Here is a 19703-nt window from a genome sequence, read left to right on the forward strand (position 1 = left end):
CAGGAATTAGCATATACAGTCTAAACATGCAAGTAAAATAAATGGAAGGAGAGAAGTCTTATCCTATAAGTAGATATGGGCTGTGGGGTTGTAATATACCATGCCATTATATGGTAAATTTCCTGACCTTTATTCCCCGAGGAATCAGTCCAAGAAGGCTAAAAGTGTTCTAAATGACAGTTATGGGATAAAGGATGGGATAAGTAACAGGGCAAGCTGGTTAAAGGAAAAATTTAAACCAGAGGTTCTTTTTAGGTTATACCATGTTTGGATTAGGCTCATTATTCAGTGGCTTGAAATCCTAGGAGGGATTCTGGGAAATACTTTCTCTAGTCTATTTTGGATCTCTATAATGAGGTACCAGAAACTCCAATCTTAGGAAAGTTTCCAGTCTAATTTGGAAACAGTTGGACTTTTCTGATTGAACTCTAACCTAATCATGTCCTGCTTTGAGTTTTTCCATTTCAGCTAAAAAAATTAAGTCGACCTATCCATTTTCTCTGGCTCTGTAACCCCACTCCTACTATACACTTTTTAAAGAAAACGTGGAAAAGTTTTTAAACAGAGGAGGGAGGGGCAATGAAATGATGAATCGCTCAAACACATACTTGATATCTTTTTCCTTCCATTACCCCTATGGCATGAGGAAATCCAAATTTTTCTCTAGCAGAGGTTCTTAACCTCCATGTAAGGACTCACTTTGTCAGTCTAGTGAAGCCTTCCAAGAAGAATGTTTTTAAATGCATAGGACTATGAGAGAAATAAATTATATTGAGGTAGTAATCAAAATATTTTAAAAAAAGTTTACACACCCCAGATAAGAGCCTTTCATTTATAGTCTACATGGAGTCCATGAAAACCATGGTTATCAGAGCACAAAATGAACACAGGGTACAGAGAAAGAATAAGGGCTTGAAAGGATGACAAAGAAAGGGGAGATTTTTTACAGCCTTAGGCCATTGACAGCAGAGACAGAAGAGCCAAAAAAGTCAACATGTACCTTTTAGCTTTTATTCCATACTCTGAAACTTTCTAATTCTTATAGGACTTTTCTTTAATTATAGTAATAACAATAATAGGTAGCTTTTAGATAGTGTTTTAAGGTTTGCAAAGTACTATGCATTTAATCTCATTTGATTTTCATAACAGTCCTGTGAAATAGGGGCTATTATCACCTTTATTTTACAAATGAGTAAACTGAGGCCAAGAGATGTTAAGACACTTGCCCAGGGTCACAGTAAAGTGTCAGGTAAGATGCTGTTAAGTGTCAATTTCCGGTTTTCTTGGCTCCAGGCTCAGTGTTCTATCTACTGTACCATCCTGCTCCCTTAAGTTTTCAACTACCTTCCTAGTTGAAATAGAGCACCTTCTCAGGGAGTCTAAGAACAACACAGTCACAAACTTATTTTATAAAATACCCTTTACTTTATAATGTGGCCTCTAAGGCCCATCTACTAAGATTTATTCTATGCACGATCATGTCTGGGTTGAATTCATAAAACTCAATAGTTTCATACATAGCACAAGTACAATAGAATTAAATATTGTGGAAACTTACATACATATCAACAGGTTATTTTTCTCCTCTGCCTCTTTTAAAATTTATACATTTTAAACAAACAAGAGGGACAGAGGGCAAGGTGCAGAAAACAGCCTATACAAAAAGTCAAATCTCATTTTTACAGTACATTAACTGAGACTCATACAAATTTCTTCTAGTGTTTGGATCTTGATAGTGCCCATATTGCACAGGAGACTTGCCAGCAGAGGTGACTGGAGAACGCTGAACATCATCAGGGAGAAATTAGGAAGAGTCTTGGGAACCAAAAGCAATTTCAGTAATACATGTTCTTATCCCACCAGCCTGTAGGGGGAGAAAGAGAGTCAATAAGAAATATGGAACCTATGGGAGATAGAAAAAGGCAAATGTCCAATAAACCTCAGCAGGGTCTTCCAAATCTGGACCCAAATTCTTCTCCTTTGAGGTTACTTACTTCCTGGATAGCGCCTGATTAGGAGTTTTCGGAACTCATCATATAGCCAGATGACAACGGCGTATGGTACTGCCACAAACCAATACTGAACCCTGGAAATGAAATGGAGCCAAATGCAAGAGTCAAAGTGTATCAGAAGACAAGAACCAGCTTCTCAGGTAAATGGCGGTGGGGCTGGTAACTTCACTGCTTTCTTGGCAATTTCAACGATTTTAGGTAGATACAAAGGAAGGAAGGCTTTTTCTAAACTGACTCAAAACAGTTCTTTTCTTTCAAAGTACAATAGAAAGCAAGGGATACTCAAAGACGAAGACACAAAGTGTGCTTTTTTCCTTCAAATCTTTCCAAAGGGAATGTGGCTTTGAATTTGATCTCATTTACCTCAATGGCTTGACTAGGCCTAACCAATTTTTTTTTTCCCAAGAGGGGATATTTGGTCTCCAATCCTTACTACCTCATATCTGATCCAGCCATCTTCATCCTAGCCCAACCTCATCCCCTAACTTGAGACTTTCCTCAGAATGGAGGCCAGTGCTTTCCCTTGACACAGTAGGGCAGATGACTCACCGAAGTGTGGTGAAATTCAGGGCTGTAATGCTTCCAAAGCCAAAGGAGAGGATTAGTGCTATGATAATTTGAGATGCAATCCCTAGCCAGATGACTTTATTTCTGTAAGAAATACAAACATGAACAGATTTTGAATCCATTTAGTTATTCCTCCCCTCCTACCTTCCCTATTAATGTAGAGGGTACCGCCATCCTCCCAACCCCTCAGGTTCCCAATTTAGGAATCATCCTGGTCTCCTCACCATCTTCCACCCTCCACATCCAATCAACTGCCAAGACTTGTAGATTTCACCTGTGTGACATCTCATGTATATACTTTGACATCTGCCATCATCCTGGTGCAGACTGTCATCTACCTTATGCCTTGCCTATTGTAATAGCCCATTAATGGGTTTCCCTGCCACAAGACTCTCACGCCTTCAGTCCATCCTCCACTCAGCTTCCAAAATTCAGGTCTGAAGGTGTCAATCTCCTTATTTCCCATTCAATAAACCCCAGTGGTTCCCTATCACATCCAGGACCAAATATAAAATCCTATTTGGCATTCAAAACCCTTTATAATCTGCTCCCTACCTCTTCAGTCTTATACCTTTATACTACCATCCCCTCCTCCCCCATTTTGTGATCCAGTGATTCTGACCTCCTTGCTGTTCCTCACACAAGACACTCCATCTCCCAAATTCTGGATATTTTCACTGTCCTCCATTCCTGTAATGTCTTCCCTCCTCATCTTTGCCTTCTGGCTTTCCTGGGTTTCTTCACATCCAGCTAAAATTCTGCCTCCTACAGGAAGACTTTCCCAATCTCTCTTAATTATAATGCCTTCCCTTTGTTGATAATCTCCAATTTATCCTGCATATATTTTGTTTGCATATAGTTATTTGAATGCTGTTATCTCCCCAATTAGATTGTGAATGTCCTTTTGCCTCTCTTTGTGTCTCAGTATTTAGCACAATGCCATGTCAACACATGATAGGGTGCTTGAAATTTATTGAATGACAGATGTCCATCAGGCTAATATGATCCAGAGTAATATCAGAAGATCTTTTACCATAGTAGGTATCATAATATTAGTTTCTTGGATGAGCCAATAGAACCTCGCTTTCTTTACAACATAAGCCTTTGAAATATAGTATAGTTGATACCTGAAGAGACCTTGCTGGAAAATAGAATTTCTCCGAGTCTTTCTGATAATTAAATCTGCTATTTGCTGGACCATGATTGCAACAAAGAAAGCAGTATATCCAGTCCATTCCAAGTATTCCCGCTGATATCTTGTCTGCAAATGATCAGGAAAGGAGAAAGCTTTGAGACCCAGCAGATAAAGCTTTTGGGAATGTTAATGGAAGCTTCATAAGGGCCCATTCCTAGGTGTGCAAACAACTGGTCACTTAGTTGTCTAGAAAGGGTAACAGTTGAGACGATGTCATTTCTTTTACTTATCCCAATATATGGTACCTTGCAGCCTAATTGTTCTTTTGTATCTGTTACAAAGCTGACATGTGTCAACTTTGTTGTTGTTCAGTTTTGTCCTACTCTTTGTGATGCCATAGACAATATCATGCCTATACTGTCCATGGGGTTTTCTTGGCAGAGAGAGGAGTGGTTTGCCAGTTCCTTCTCCAGCAGATTAAGGCAAACAGAGGTTAAACAATTTGTCCAGGGTCACACAGTGTCTGAGGCTGGATTGGATTCAGGTCTTCCTGATTCCAAGCACAGTACTCTATCCAACTCAATGAGCTAGCTACTTCTAGCAAATTTTTATCAAAGGCCAGGATAAAGTCCTGATAAAGGTCAGAGTTATTCAAACATTTTGTATCTCTCTGTCATTTCCATTCTGGAAAATCAGCTATGGTTCCAGTAAACATAATTTTCATTTTCTGCTTTTCTGACCACTTTAAACTACAGATAACACTAACAATCTAGGCTGAGACAAGTGACATTTCTTTCTTATGATGCAATGCATTACCCAAGGGACAGTCTTCAATCAGAAACCAAGTTTTCTTCCGTGAGAATCTCATCTCACTGCTGTTTTAAAAAAAAATTTTAACTAACAAATTTTGTTTTTAACAAAAGATACACATTTGCACACATGCAAGCATTCATTTTAATAAAAAAAATGAACACTTATTTAGTATTTAAAATTTTATCTCATTTGGTTCTGTGAATTTGGGAGCATTATTATTCCCATTTTACAGATGAAGAAACTAAGGTTCACAGACTTTAAGTGACTTGCCCATGGTAACCCAGCTAGCAAGTGTCTGAAGTGGGATTTGATTTTAGGTCTTCCTGCTTTCAAGCCCACAGCTCTAGCCACTGTGCCATCTGAAACTCCAAAAATCACTAATGAAGTAGTAACTAATGTTGTCCACTATATTTAACCTGAGATCTGATGTTGTTTAATGTAGTCTATAGTTGAAGGCAGTATGCATATTTTTGTTCTATTTTCTCCATTTTAATTATTTTTATATTTTGTTTGAAAAATATTTTATTCATACTTTTTTCTCCGTTAGTCACTTCCCAGTAACTGCTTCATTCCATTTGTGATAAAGAAAATTAGTTAAGAGGAGAAAACCGGTATATCGACCACATGACATTCCCCACCTATTGTTCACCATCTCTCAATCAGAAGAAACATTGCATGACCTGGAGGTTTCAACATTTTCATTGCCAGAGCTTACTGCCATGAGAGTAACCTTTTTCTCCTTTATGTCAGCTATCTTCTGGTTCTAGAAGGTGATAGAATCAACTAGGTTGTTCTTGGGTATGTGTGTCAGCTTACTCGCTTACAGCCTCCTGTCTGGGAGAGGGAAAGCGCCAAAGTGCCTTCTCCTAGGCTTTGTTGTCCAGTTGTTTTTCAGTTGTACCTGACTCTTCGTGACTCCATTTGGGGTTTTCTTGGCAAAGTTACCAGAGTGATTTGCCATTTCTTTCTCCAGCTCATTTTACAGATGAAGAAACTGAGGCAAGCAGGGTTAAGTGACTTGCCCAGAGTCACACAGAAAGTAAGTATCTGAGTCTGGATTGGGACTCAGGAAGCTGAATCTTCCTGACTTCAGGTCCAGTACCCTAACCACTATGTGCAACCAAGCTGCCCTCCTGGGCTATGAGTCACCAAATCTTTCCAGTGTTTTCTCCTACCATTAGAATGCATGATTTCTGAGGGCAAGAGAATATTTTCATTCATTGAATTTGTATTTTATGTACTTAGTAGTGTCTGGGGTACAGTAATTAGTAAATACCTGTTGACTTTTTCATTCACTCATTGATTCTAATAAGGTAGTCTTACTAGGGCAGTCCAGAAGATGGCGTTTCAGGATCAATCAGGTCAAATGGGCAATAGAATGGAGATTAAACAGGGTTAGAACTTTGACCTCTCTTACCCATTCTTGTCCATAGCTGTCTTCAAGGTCATTTATATAATCATCTTCCCATTCTGACCGTAAGAAAACGAGTGAGGCAGGTTTGAATCCTTGCTCTGCATAGACAGTGAAATAGGCAAGGAAGCCTCCCAAAGATTGCAGGATTCCTATGGGACACATGAAACATGCTAAGAATTTAGGAGCTCTGATGAGTTCAAGGTATTGTCTTTCCAATTGTCCCCACTCATTAAAAAAACAAAAAGTCATTCTCTGAACTCATTAGGGGATAGGGACCCAGAAGACCTTTGATACCAAAATAACACATGACAGAGATCTCAGCATACCTATATGCAGATAAGAATACAAAGCCAGCTGTTGATTCACCAATCTGTCTTTCTTCTTGTGGCGTGGTTTCCGGTTCATGATGTCACTCTCGGCTTTCTCATAGGCTAAGGCAATGGAAGGAATCTATGGAAGGGAAAGAACATAGTGAAACACTGTCACCACTGTCCTGTAGCTACAACACAGCCAGTTAATATTTAGAGAGAAAATAAAATAGAGAGAATAAATGAATCCCAAGACTCTGGAAGCAGCTTGGCCAGAAAACTTTCAAGTCCTCAAACAACAAATCATTTACTATTAGTTTCAAAACAAACAGATCTCTAACCATGCCACAATGTATGAGCAACCCAGTATATTACTGACTATAGAGAAGAAAGGAAGGAAGGTTGGCGAGGGCCATTTCATTTGCTTTGTCTCTGATTTGCTCTCTATCCTCTACTTAATCTTTATTCATTCCCAAACCATATGAATAATTTGAACTCAACAACGTTGCTTATTCTTCTACTATTCTCTAATTATTGTCTGTTGCAGATTTAGAGAATCTCAGCCTAAAGATGTCTATCTGGTGTGTCAGAGTATGAATCATTAGGCTTCAGTTTCCTTATCTATAAAACGAAGACATTGAACTAGATGACTGCTAATCTTCCAGCTTTAGATCCATGAGCCTATGAATTAACTTGACTGAACCTAGATGCAAAGATGACTAAAGGAAGTACAGGGACCTATTTTTTAGCATTTTATCATTAAAACAAAGGATCATTGAAAGGTGAATAATGCCATATTTCCCTCTTTCAGTCCATTTATTACTCCATTCATTAGTTTCCATTATACATACCTTTAGTAAGTCTATACTTCTCTTTGAACTAGGGAAGATTTAGTTGAACTTTCCTATGTAAAGGCAGTATTTTCATCTTAAGAGTTTTAAGACATCTTTGAGAACATTCTATTTTTTATTGAATTAAGAGAGCCTTGGATTAGTTAGGGGGCTGTATCCTACTATATTTCTTGGGCCTCTTAAACATTTCTAGGCTCCTAAGCTTTGGGAAGACTCTTTTTGGTAGTAGTTTCACTCGTGGTCCTTGATCATTATTCCCAATTCAGGGATAAGGAACCTGAGATAATGGACCACACATAGTTTTTGAGGGTCAGGAATGGTTTGGAAAGCTCCATTCAAGAGAGAATTGATTTTATTACCAATTTCTTTCTTTCTTTTTTTTTTGTATTTTGGTTGGGCAATGGGGGTTAAGTGACTTGCCCAGGGTCACACAGCTAGTAAGTGTTATGTGTCTGAGGCTGGATTTGAACTCAGGTCCTCCTGAATCCAGGGCCAGTGCTCTATCCACTGCACCACCGAGCTGCCCCATATTACCAATTTCTTGGCAAGTTATTTAAGTCTCTTCAGGGGAAAGGAAACTCAGAAGGGAAAATGGTCCCAACAGTTTATGACACCTGATACTGTATTTTATTCCCTAGTACTACAGGATAGAGTAATAAGATCAGTGTCTTGACAAGTCATCTAAGTCTCTTCAGAAGAAAGGAAATGCAGAAGGGAAAAAATGGTCCCAAAAGTTTATGGCAATTGATGCTTTATTTATTTTATTCCTTGGTACTCCGGAAATCTACTTACAACATCAGTGCCCAAGTCAATGAACAAGATGGTGATAGTACCGATGGGCAGGGGGATCCCAGCAATAATGAAGATCAGGAAAGGACAAAGCTCAGCGATGTTTTTGGTCAGGGTGAAAGCAATGATTTTCTTCAAATTATCAAAGATTAGGCGACCTGTAAGGAGAATGTTCTCTTTAGAAAAAAAACTGCTCTTCGTCCACAAGATTAAATCAATACTCTGTAAATGCATTTGTAAGATGTCCCTTGTACGGAAGGTATTTTACTTACCTTCCTCTATACCTGTCACTATAGAGGCAAAGTTGTCATCCAGTAAGACCATATCTGCTGCATTTTTTGCTGCATCAGAACCTGCAATTCCCATGGCAATCCCAATATCGGCCTTCTTCAGGGCTGGGGAATCATTAACACCATCCCCTGTCACTGCAACAACAGCATCCTGGAAGAACAACATGCAATTCAAACTTTAAATCCAGTAACTTCAAGGAGTACCCAAGTGATTTGAGTATTGATAAAAATAATATCCTCCATCTTCTCTCAAAGATAGGATGACCTTATGTTCTGCAAGAGTCTTTTCTGGGAAAAGGGTCATGTTTCCATGTGATATGAAATAAGCATTCACTGAGCTTCTTTTAAACTAATGCAGATAATAACGCGACAGAGGACAGAGATGGGCATCTCCAGCTCTAGGGATAAAATACTGAACACACGTTCTTATTTTTCCTTTGGTTGTCTCTGCATCTGAGCCCAGCCAAATGAATTCACTCAAAAGAGAATTCATAAATTAGAGAATGACCATTAGATGGGCCACCGTCTTCTTTAAACAGTAAGAGAAGAAAACTTGTTCCAAGTCAAGGAGGTGGTATATGAATGTAATGGCATATAATGGAGTGGAATGGCAATAATGAAAGGGACCATTTCAGAAAAACCTGGAAAAACTTGTATGAGCTGTTATAGAGTGAAGAGAGCAAAACCAAAATAATTTACGTAACAATAGTGCAAAGACAAAAGGCTTTGAAATGCTCAATCAACACAATGATCCACCACTATTCCAGCAGACTGATGATGAAGCATGCTCCCCACCTGACAGGTAGAGTCAATGAGACAGAATGAGATTTTTTTTGGGACGTGGACAATGAGGGAATTTGCTTTGTTTGAACATGCATGTTTATTACAAAAATTTTTGTTTTCAGTTTTTGACTCTTTTTTTTTTCACCAATGTGGGAGGAAGAGAAGTAGTTTTTTTTGTGAATTGAAAAATTAAATATAATGTTAAAAGTTAAGGACAGGAGGATATACTTGATATTGAAATGGAATATAGGGAACTTTCTTTTTCCTGAAGTCAAATATATGTATGCCCCAGGAGCTAGGTGGCACAGTGGCTAGAGTGTTGGGCTTGGAGTCAGAAAGACCACAGTTTAAGTGCAGCCTCAAATGATTACTAGCTGTGTGACCTGGGCAAGTCACTTAACATATGTTTGCCTCAATTTCCTCAATTATAAAAATGGAGGCAAAAATTAGAGAATAACCCTAATTCATGGGGTTGTTGTGGGGATCAAATGAAATAATATTTATCAAGCTCTTAGCACAAAGCCTGGCACATAGAAAGCAATACATAAATGCTAATTATAATTATTGTTCTTTTTTTCTTTCTATTTCCAATGCTTGGCACAGGGCCTTGAACATAGTAAATACCTAATGAATGCTTGTGGAATTCAGTTGAATTTCCTTGAAAGAACCAGCCATTTCTTTTCCTGATGCTTGTGAGGGAACCTCAGCTGTATTTTAGGAAAGAGCTTTCTGTTCTAACAAAGCCATACTAAATGGCAGTCTGAAGGTATCTGACTTGGACTCACCAGGTGCCTGTCAGTCAATAAACATTTGAGAAGCACCTACTATGCGTCAGGTACCTTGGTAAGTACCGCCTCCATCATCACTCACCTGTCTCTGACAGCCCTCCACAATGATCAGCTTCTGCTGAGGAGATGTCCTTGCAAAGACAATTTCGGTGTGGTTGACCAAGACCTCATCCAGCTGCTCTGGGCTCATCTCCTTCAGCTCCATTCCATTGACCACAGCTGCCTTTGCCTCCCTAGAAGGGCCAAAGCAATGCCTACTTAGCAAAAAGGACTAACGCAGAGGGACTGTTCTGCACTGAGAAGCCCAGTAGGTAACAAGGTGACTAGTCCCTCACTTCTTCACTAATGCTTCCTATACTGTTGCAAAATAGAGAAGCCTAGCTTAGTAATAGGCTTTGACGTCTCCATTCTAGATGTGAAACAGAGGCTAGCAGGGGACTCACATTGGAGCCCTTGTAATGAATACTACCTTATACAGGGGACCTCAAAAAGGCTGGCAGTGAGAATGTCTGGCTGTTCCCTGTGACTGGAATGACCTCCCTTACCATTATCTTCTGCCTGTTGAATTCCTACTCATCTTCAAAATCCCAAAGCAACATTTTATCTCTTCAATGAAGCCTTCCCTGTTTCTCCTAGCTGGTGGCGACTCTTTCCTTTCTTGAGCCTCCTAGTGTATTGCTTGTGTATTCATCCGGGTATGTATTATTCTGTATTCAATCCAACAAATGTTTATTAAGTCCCAATTATATGGAAGGTAGTATGTCTGGCACCAAAGACACAAAGGGAAAAGTGATTTCAGGAGGGTGAGAGCACAGGCAGATTCACAGAGGAGGTGGCAGCAGAGATAAATCTTGAACAAAATTGGGAATTTTTAGAAGTATAGGTCAGAAGTAATTACATTTTAGGTGGGGGAAACAACCTTTACAAGGAGGTTCTTAACCCTTTTTGTGTCATAGACCTCTTTAACAGTCTGGCAAAACATAGGGGACAGGTAGGTGGTGCAGTAGGTAGAGCGCCTGGAGTCAGAAACTCATCTTCCTGAGTTCAAATCTGGCTTTAGACACTTACTAGCTGTGTGACCCTGAACAAACCACTTATTCCTGTTTGCCTCAGTTTCCTCCTCTGCGAAATGAGTTGGAGAAGGAAATAGCAAAGCACTCTAGTTTCTTTGCCAAGAGAACCCCAAATGAGGTCATGAAGACTTGGACATGACTGAAAATGACTGAACAACACAAAGCCCATGGATCCCTTCTCAGAATAAAGGTCTTAAATGCATGAAAGAAATAGATCACAAAGAAAACCATTTATATTGAGATGCAGCTATTAAATTTTTTTTCAAAAAAAATTCATGAACCTCATGTTAAGAACACCTTTTTAATTCTAACGTGGACCTAATATTAGATAAAAATAACATTTTTGGTGGTTTTCTGAACTCTTTAGAGGAAAAGTAATTGTGTGTTTGTATATGTGTATATAAACAACACCTCAGTGGCAGCCTAAAAGGCTACAGACCCAAAAGTGGTGAGCCCCAAAACATTTCAGCTCTTTGGAATCAAAGGGGGCTGGCTCACTCACAGAGTCACATCACCACTGCTCTTACGTTTTGTTAACCTGCTCCACCGGAACATTAAGACGGTTTGCTATGTCTTCCACAGTCTCGCTGTTGGCTGAAATGATGCCCACACTTCTGGCAATAGCTTTGGCTGTGATTGGATGATCACCTGTCACCATGATAACCTGAAGTGGGTGAGAAACAGATATAACCAATGAGAAGCAGGACCAGTAAAAGCAGATGGAAAAGTGAGCACGACTGCTCTTGTCTGAACCAAGAGCTGGTAGGGTATAATCAGTGCTAATGACAGATTTTCCTCTTTGGGGGACCTTTAGTTGTGATATGTGTCTTTCTTCCCCCAGGAAAAGACCAGCACTAGTACATTTCCCATACATATCTGCTTGCTCTGGTGTTTGTTGATTCTTTCCTCCTTCAAAAGAGGAAACCTTTGTCTCTGGTGCTATTCTTATTTGTCCTTCTAGGAAAAACATATGGGACAGTCTTTGATTGTTTTTTAAAACCATGCATAAATGTGGAATTTAATATTCCAAAGAATTACAAAGAAATAGAATTGAGAAAATGCTAAAAGCTACTGTTACCTTGGATTTATATAGTACGTTATAGCTTAAAAGGCTATTTTGTATCTATTTATTTCAACACTTTAACCACAGTAGCTTATAATTATATGACACTTCAAGGTTTGTAAAGTATTTAATCCTCTTTTTAGATGAGGAAACAGAATTTCAGGGAGGTTAAGAGATTTGACCAAAATCAGAGAGCTAATAAATGGATTTAGGCATAGAGTCTTATGCCAATCCACCAAAAGCAACCATGGATTTAAAAAATAGTCTTTCCTTTGTCTTTTCATTGCTTGTCATGGTTCATGGGGAAAATATAATGGGATTCAATAAGATAATCTATGTAAAGCACTTTGCAAACCACAGAAGTGTGTTACACATGTAAGCTATTGTTATTATTCAATCATTACTGTGGCTGTCTCCACTCCACCAAAGTAGGGTATCAAGATGTTAGCTAAACAATAATTGTAGTGAGAAGAAACTTCTCTACAGAATTCTTTGTGATGTCTTGAAAGGCACCAATCACTTAAAATTTGACATAGTCAACTTAAAAAGAATAGGGATTAAGGTTGGACTTGTAATTTCTTCAATGTGGAAATGCCCTTTATCATTGCAGATTGGTGCCCCTTCTCTGCAATTTATAGTCTTAAGAGAGTTGTCTACAGGACTGAGAGGTTATTAGTGTCATGTCCAGGGTCACTTAGCCAGTATATATCAATGTAGGACCTGAGTCTGTTGTATCTGAGGAGGGACTGGAACCTAAGTCTTTCTGGCTTTAAGGCCAGCTCTTTCTTTATTCTGTCATGATGCCTCTCAAATGTAAAAGAGGAAAGAAAAATACATGGGACTGGTAGACAAGACTTTATAGTAAAACGAAACTTCCTCAAAGAATCTTTTGTTCATTTTTTTTTTAGGCAATTGGGGTTAAGTGACTTGCCCAAGGCCACACAGCTAGTAAGCGTCAAGTGTTTGGTCTGAGGCTGGATTTGAACTCAGGTCCTCCTGACTTCAGGGCCGGTGCTCTATCCACTGCATCACCTAGCTGCCCCTACTGGAAGAATCTTTTGAACCAGTGAAGGACTACAAGAGGTAGAGAAAAGGAACCCTACCTTGATGCCAGCACTGCGACACTTGGTGACTGCGTCAGGGACAGTGGATCGAGGGGGATCAATCAATGATAGTAGCCCCACAAAGCAGAGGTCAGAGGTGGGAAAGTTCACGGTCTCTACATCAAAGGGATAGGTATCTGGAAACTCGTCTTCTGGCAGGTAGAGATGACAGAAACCTGGAATAGATACACATGGGGAACAAGCAGGGGAAGGCATTAATAAGAACAGGAAGAAGATAAAAAATAAAAGAGACCATGCTTCTGTACCATACAAGCACATTGAGGCAACAAAGTTCTTTTTCTTGAATGGAAACTTGAGTCCCTTCCCTGTACCTTCCTTAAAAAAGACGCAGTAGATACTTGTGGGAAAGGAATCTTATTAGGGACAGGATAGAATCCTCTGATTATCACAAGGAGTATCTGTCTAGTTCTAGGATATTGTAAAAAGCCATTCCTGAATCAGGTTGAAAATTAGGTCAAAGAATCCCAGGTATTTGAACTGATAGAGACCTTACATGCCCACTAGTCCAACCTCCTCAATTTTACACATAAGGAAACTGAGGCCTGGACTTGAAAGTTCAGGTAGGACAGCTCCTAAAAGCCATCCTCCTTGGGTTAAACAAAGGTGATGTTTAAAAATCTCACCATTTCCCAGTAGCTACAATGCAATACTTTTGAGCTTCTTAAGAACTCTCCAGCATATCATCCTTCCCCAGTCTCATCATTGGGAAATCTTATTATGCTGCAAGATTAAATCTTCCTGGTATATCTTATCAATACCCTCAGCTATTCTGACTGGACCCTATGACTGGAGGGTAGGGCCATGGGCTCCAGGGCCTCTATTTAAAGAGGCAGAGTTTTTCTCCCCATTTCCCCACTTTTGGGACGTTTTTAGAACTTTCCATTATGCCCCTGAGTGCCCCCCCCTTTCCCTCTTTCTTTCATGTTGTCTTCTCTATTAGATTTTAGATTTTAAGCTCCTTGAGGTCAGAATCTATCTTTGTTTTTATTTGTATTTGTATCCCTAGTGCTAAGCGCCTAGCATTTAGTAGGAGCCTGATAATGTGTATTGATCGACTAAAGGAGATTACATGGTGATAAAATTTTGACAGGCAGAAAAACCCAGAAGTTTCTGTGTTGGGAACTCCCCACATGAACAAAATTGGTTCCCAACCATTAAAAAAATTAAAAAAAAGCATAGAGTATTCAGTCAAGAAACCATGAGTTCATTAATAGCTTCTGCATTAAGGAATAGTGGATCATTAATAAAATCAAAGATCTTTGAAGTGTTTTTAAGAATATGTTTAAGCACCAACCATATGCTTTTTTTCTTCCCCCATCCTCACTCCTCACAAACTCCAATGTCCTTTAGAAATACAAACTTCATCAATGCATATTCATTTACTTCCCTTGAAATCACCGTCCACTGTTTTTAATAAACTTGCTGTCCATTTTCTCAACTTCAATCCTTTATGTAGTAGTACCTAGTGGCCCCTTCTCTGTCACCTTCCCAGGCCAACTCACCCAGCACTCTCTCCCCTAAGCCCCCCAGCTCCATGTATGCAGTCTGGAAGGCCTCTGCTGTGCTTTCATCAAGAGGCTGTTCGTGGCCATGGATCATGATGGTGCTGCATTTCTCCAGGATCCTCTCGGGGGCTCCTTTCATCACCAAGAGGAAGCGCTTGTCATTAGGGTCTTCTGTCTCGTGGATGGAGAGCTGGGAGGAAAGAATGCAGTGAATGTGTTAAATGGGGCATGTCGCTATTACTGTTACTTTTTTTTTGGTGAGGTAATTGGGGTTAAATGACTTGCCCAGGGTCATAATAGCTAGTAAGCATCAAGTGTCTGAGGTCAGATTTGAACCCAGGTCCTCCTGACTCCAGGGCCAGTGCTGTATCCACTGCATCACCTAGCTGCCCCTTATTACTGTTACTTCTAAGAGGCCTGAAGAGCTCCTCCACAACTAGCCACATGCCAGGAGAAGGAAAATCATCTCTTCCTCTTTGTACACTTCACTTCCTTGCAGCAGAAACAAGAGACATATTGATGCCCTTGGTGTGTACTAAAACCTCCTCCATTAACTGGATCAAGGAGCCAGAGCTGGAAGGGAACTTAGAGACCTTATGGTCCAGGCTCCTCATTTTACAGTGAAAGACCTAAAGCCCAGTGAGGCTAAATGAATAGGCCAAATGGAAAAGGAGATGCAAAAATTCACTAAAGAAAGTCTTTAAAAATTAGAATTGGGCAAGTAGAAGCTAATGACTCCATGAAACATCAAGAAACAAGACAAAAGAATGAAAAAAATAGAAGAAAATGTGAAATATCTCATTAGAAAAATGACTGATCAGTGGATGATGGAGAGGTGGGAGAGAGGGAGAGAATTTGGAACTCAAAATTTTAAAAAAGGATATTTGTAATAAATTAAAAAATTTAAAGATGAAGCAAGGTCCTTTTAGGTGGCAGCATAAATTCCACTGAATTTCATGCCCAGGGATGGTTTATCTACTACAGTTTTCAGAGCAGCAGTAGATATCTACTTCTGCAATTCCTTCCTCTATTCGAGGTTTCAGGCTGTTTTTATAAACATTGAGCATTAGGTCCATAGTCCCAATATTAGAGCTGGACATTGTTTCTATGTGGCATAGAGAACTGAGACCAGCAAAGATTCCCTCTGCTTCTTTCTATCCATGAAATGAATTGCACGCTGATATACTTGCACTGGTCTCATTATATTCCATCAGGGTCTCCTAAACATTAACCAAAACAGGAGAGAAGTACAGGGTCCTGTCAAGAGAGGTAACATTGAAAAAAGAAAAAGAAATTCAGGGAACCCAGAGACTTAAATTCCATTAGGTTTTAGTCAAGTTAAACTCACCTGGGGCTTTCTTTTCAGCCCACTATCAATGAAGAAAATCTTACATACATGTTATTCTCTCTGACCAGCACCTGGGAGAACAGTATCACCAAGGTAAACATCAACCTAAACTCATTTAATTAAGTATATTTTTAGGAGGTTGGAAAGAAAGTGTATGTTTGTATGAGAGGAAGGTTGGGAAGGGGGAAAGAGTTTTTTTCTTTACTGCTCAATTCCACTTTATTCCAGACTGAGCAAGAAAGTCACAGTGGAATTTGTAACATTAACTAGACTTTTCTCACACTACCAGCTGCCCCAACACTTTGGACTCTGAAGAGTGATTTTCAGAGGCAGTCAGCCTTTGGACACTCCTGAAGTAAAAGCACCAATTGTTACTAGGCTGATTTCCTAAGATATTGGCAAAGAAGACCCCATAGATTCCTAGAAGCTCAACTGCATGGAATGGGATTAAATCTAGAACCATCCTGGTTTGTCCACAGATTATCCACATGCTATCAGAAAGGGTATTTATTTGTCTCTACCTAATGTGGAGTCTTAACTGCTTCATTGTCTTTTGAGATTTTTTTAAAAAAAAGTATTTTATTTTTAATTTGTGGAATAAAACAAGCATTTCCATAACACAGCATAGTTAAAAAAAGATTGTACATGAAACTGCAAATCTATTATGTACAATTTGCTATTCCTTTAAATATATAATAAAGTTAACTTGTAAATTTCTTGTTTTTTTCTTTTCTTCCTTCCCTCCTCCCTCTTCCACCCTAGAGATGGCTACCATTAGACATAAATATGTATATGTATATATGTAAAATCATTCTATATATGCTTCTATTTATCAGTTCTTTCTCTGGATGCAGATAGTATCTTCCTTCATATGTCCTTTGTAGTTAATTTGGGCATTTATAATAGTCAAAATGACTTATTCACTTAAAGTTGTTTCTAAAACAATATTGTAACAAAAACTTAGACCCCCCCCCCAATCCCTCAGCACCAGAAACTGAGACAGTATACATGGATGGATAATTGCAGGGAGACCCACACCCTAGTTTCTCTAGACTCATCCTTCTTTTTTTTCCCCCTCTTCATTATTTATTATGTAATTAACAAAAAGTCTGGAGGACCAGAATTTAGAGTTGAAAACTTTTCTCCCTTTTTCTCCCCCCCACCCTCCCCAAGACGGCGCACAATCTGACATAGGCTTTACATTTACATACCCATTAAACATATTTTCACATTAGTGAAGTTGTAAGTAAAAATTAAAACCAATAGGAGGAACCATCAGAAAGATGAAACAAAATTCAACTTAAGGTAAAATTAAGTGAGAGCGATTCGACTTCCATAGTTCTTTCTTTGGATGTGGACAGCATTTTCCATCCCGAGGCCTCTGGAGATGTCTTAGATCCTCGTAATGCTGAGAAGGGTTCAGTTTAACATTCTTAGTTATTGCATAACGTGGCTGTTATTGTGTACAAAGTCCTCTTGGTTCTGCTCACTTCACTCAGCATCAACCAGGTTTTTCTGAAGTCAGTCTGTTCATCATTTCTTATAGCACAATAGTATTCCATTACATTCATGTACCACAACTTGCTCAGCCATTCCCCAAATGATGGGCATCCTCTCAATTTCCAATTCTTTGCCACCACAAAAAGAGCTGCTGTGTATATTTTTGTACATGTGGGTCCTTTTCCCATTTGTTTGATCTCTTTGGGATATATCCCTAGAAGGGCTATTGCTGGATCAAAGGGTATGCACATTTTTGTAGCCCTTTGGGCATAGTTCCAAATTGTTTTCCCAAATGGTTGGATCATTTCACAACTCCACCAACAATGTATTAGCGTTCCAATTTTCCCACATCCTCTCCAACATTTATCATTTTCCTGTTTTGTCATGTTGGCCAATCTGATAGGTGTGATGTGGTACCTTAGAGTTGTTTTGATTTGCATTTCTCTAATCAATAATGATTTAGAGCATTTTTTCATATGACTATAGATGGCTTTAATTTCTTCATCTGAGAACTGCCTGTTCATATCCTTTGACCATTTATCGATTGGGGAATGGCTTGTGTTCTTATAAATTTTAGACTCATCCTTCTTTATCCGCTATCCTTCTGGAAAACAAAAGCCAAAGTGGCCTTGATCAGAGATTACTAGCCCATATTCCTCAGGCTCCAGACCTGTGAAGGCATTTACCAATTTGTAGATAAGAACATCACTGGGCTCAGAAATAAGATCCCTAGTCATGAAGAAAAACCCACCTGGAATTTGTTGGTGGAATTAAAAGGGATTTCAGCCACTTTTCTGTTTCTTTTTCTTCTTTCCATTACATCACCCATGATGACTTCTGAGAACTTTAGGAGGGCAGTTTCTGAAGCATCTCCCACTATAATTTTCTATATTTAAAGAAAAGGTTAAAACAAATAAGTCATCATAACCACATTCTGGCTCTTCCATGGCATTTAAAATTAACCTATGTATTTACTGCCTGCCTGCCGTATGCTTAAGTATTGGAGGTAATAGGAGAGAGAGGAGAAGAGGATGCTCAAAGTCTCTAATCTTATTGAAGATAAAAGAAAAATAAATGAGACTAGATAACATGATTAAACATTGAATTGTGTTTTCTAGACCATAAATTTAGAGAAAGGAGAGATCAAAAAGTGCTGGAGTAGTTGAGGTAGGAATAGTTTTCTTTCATGGCGCATTTAAGCTAGGCCTAGAAATGCCAGAAAGGAGAAATGAAGTAGAAAAAAAAGGGGGAAAAGTGAGTTATGAAGAAAGAAACAAGGTTGGCACATTGCTGTTCAAGACAGTACTAAAGTAGACTTGAATAAAGCTGTAAAATAGTGGAGAAACAAGTTTAGAAAGGGCAAGGTGGGGCCATGTTACAGAGGGGTTTGAAAACCAGGCAGAATTTAGATAACATAATAGACTAAGGAACCACTGAAGAATGAACAGAAGGAAGAGTGGGGAAAACAAAGTTTAAGGAGTATAAGTCTAGCAGTGGGATGTATGAAGGATTAGAATAGCACAAATCTACAATCCAGAAGCCCAGTTAGGTGGTTGCTATAACAGTCTGGGTAAAAGGTGATGAGGACATAACCCAAGCAGTTAGAGGTGAGTGGCATTTTACAGAGAAAAAAAAAATTTACAGTCATCTTGTGGATATAGGAAATGAAGGAGAGAGCCAAAGGTGACTCCAAAATTAGGGCTTGGGTGGCAGAAAGAATGTGGTGTTGAGAGACACAAAGGAAATTTAGACAGGGATGCTTGTATTCTGCCTCTGTATCTGTGCATCTGTTCTGTATCTTTGGGCAAGTTCTAACCTTTCTGAGCCTAAATTTCCTTTCAAATTATAAGTGAATTGAACTAAGTGATCTCTGTCTTTAAAGTTGAGAAATGGAGATATACATTCACCATGAAAGAAAGCTTTCCCTACCTCAACCACTCCAGTTCTTGTGGATGTCCCCTTAAACTTACTGTCTAGAAAACACAATTCAATGCTTAATCATATTATCTTATCGAATTCATTTTTCTTGTATCTTCACTGAGAAGTGGAAGAACTTAATCTTGGCTTTTAGATATGTTGCTTTCAGGGTAGGTGAGAGTGGGTTGGCTAGGTGGCAAGATCTATTAATTATTTGGAGGATAGATATGGGATTGAAACTTGGGTTAGATAAGACTGGATGTTAATATTGAGGTAAGCCGAAAGGCCTGGGGACTAAGCTTTGGAAACATACCCATAGTGAGAGGCAGAAGAGAAATGCACAATAAAAGGCAACAGAGCAGAGTGGGAGAGGAAGTAAGAGGAGAAACTAGGGCAATTTCAACATAGCAACTCTGGCAAGAA

The 19703-nt window shown here is 39.1% G+C and overlaps 1 protein-coding gene across 1 annotated transcript in view; it reads right to left on the reverse strand.

Annotated features, from left to right (window-relative positions):
• Positions 1–1034: 1034 nt before the first annotated feature.
• LOC110195885 (potassium-transporting ATPase alpha chain 2) overlaps positions 1035–19703 on the reverse strand; it is a 31199-nt gene continuing 12530 nt past the window's right edge. Inside the window, exons 11-23 of the mRNA XM_020968815.2 lie at positions 18115–18249; positions 14513–14705; positions 12990–13165; positions 11351–11487; positions 9833–9983; positions 8162–8330; positions 7893–8047; positions 6268–6391; positions 5945–6090; positions 3707–3840; positions 2562–2663; positions 1995–2086; positions 1035–1864 (exon numbers count right to left, since the gene is read on the reverse strand). Coding sequence (XP_020824474.1) covers positions 1836–1864; positions 1995–2086; positions 2562–2663; positions 3707–3840; positions 5945–6090; positions 6268–6391; positions 7893–8047; positions 8162–8330; positions 9833–9983; positions 11351–11487; positions 12990–13165; positions 14513–14705; positions 18115–18249 — 1743 coding nt within the window. The 3' untranslated portion in view covers positions 1035–1835. The remainder of the gene's footprint in view (positions 1865–1994; positions 2087–2561; positions 2664–3706; positions 3841–5944; positions 6091–6267; positions 6392–7892; positions 8048–8161; positions 8331–9832; positions 9984–11350; positions 11488–12989; positions 13166–14512; positions 14706–18114; positions 18250–19703) is intronic.

Source organism: Phascolarctos cinereus, unplaced genomic scaffold (assembly GCF_003287225.1).
Source record: "Phascolarctos cinereus isolate Bilbo 61053 unplaced genomic scaffold, phaCin_HiC Scaffold_726;HRSCAF=1367, whole genome shotgun sequence".
NCBI lineage: Eukaryota > Metazoa > Chordata > Mammalia > Diprotodontia > Phascolarctidae > Phascolarctos > Phascolarctos cinereus.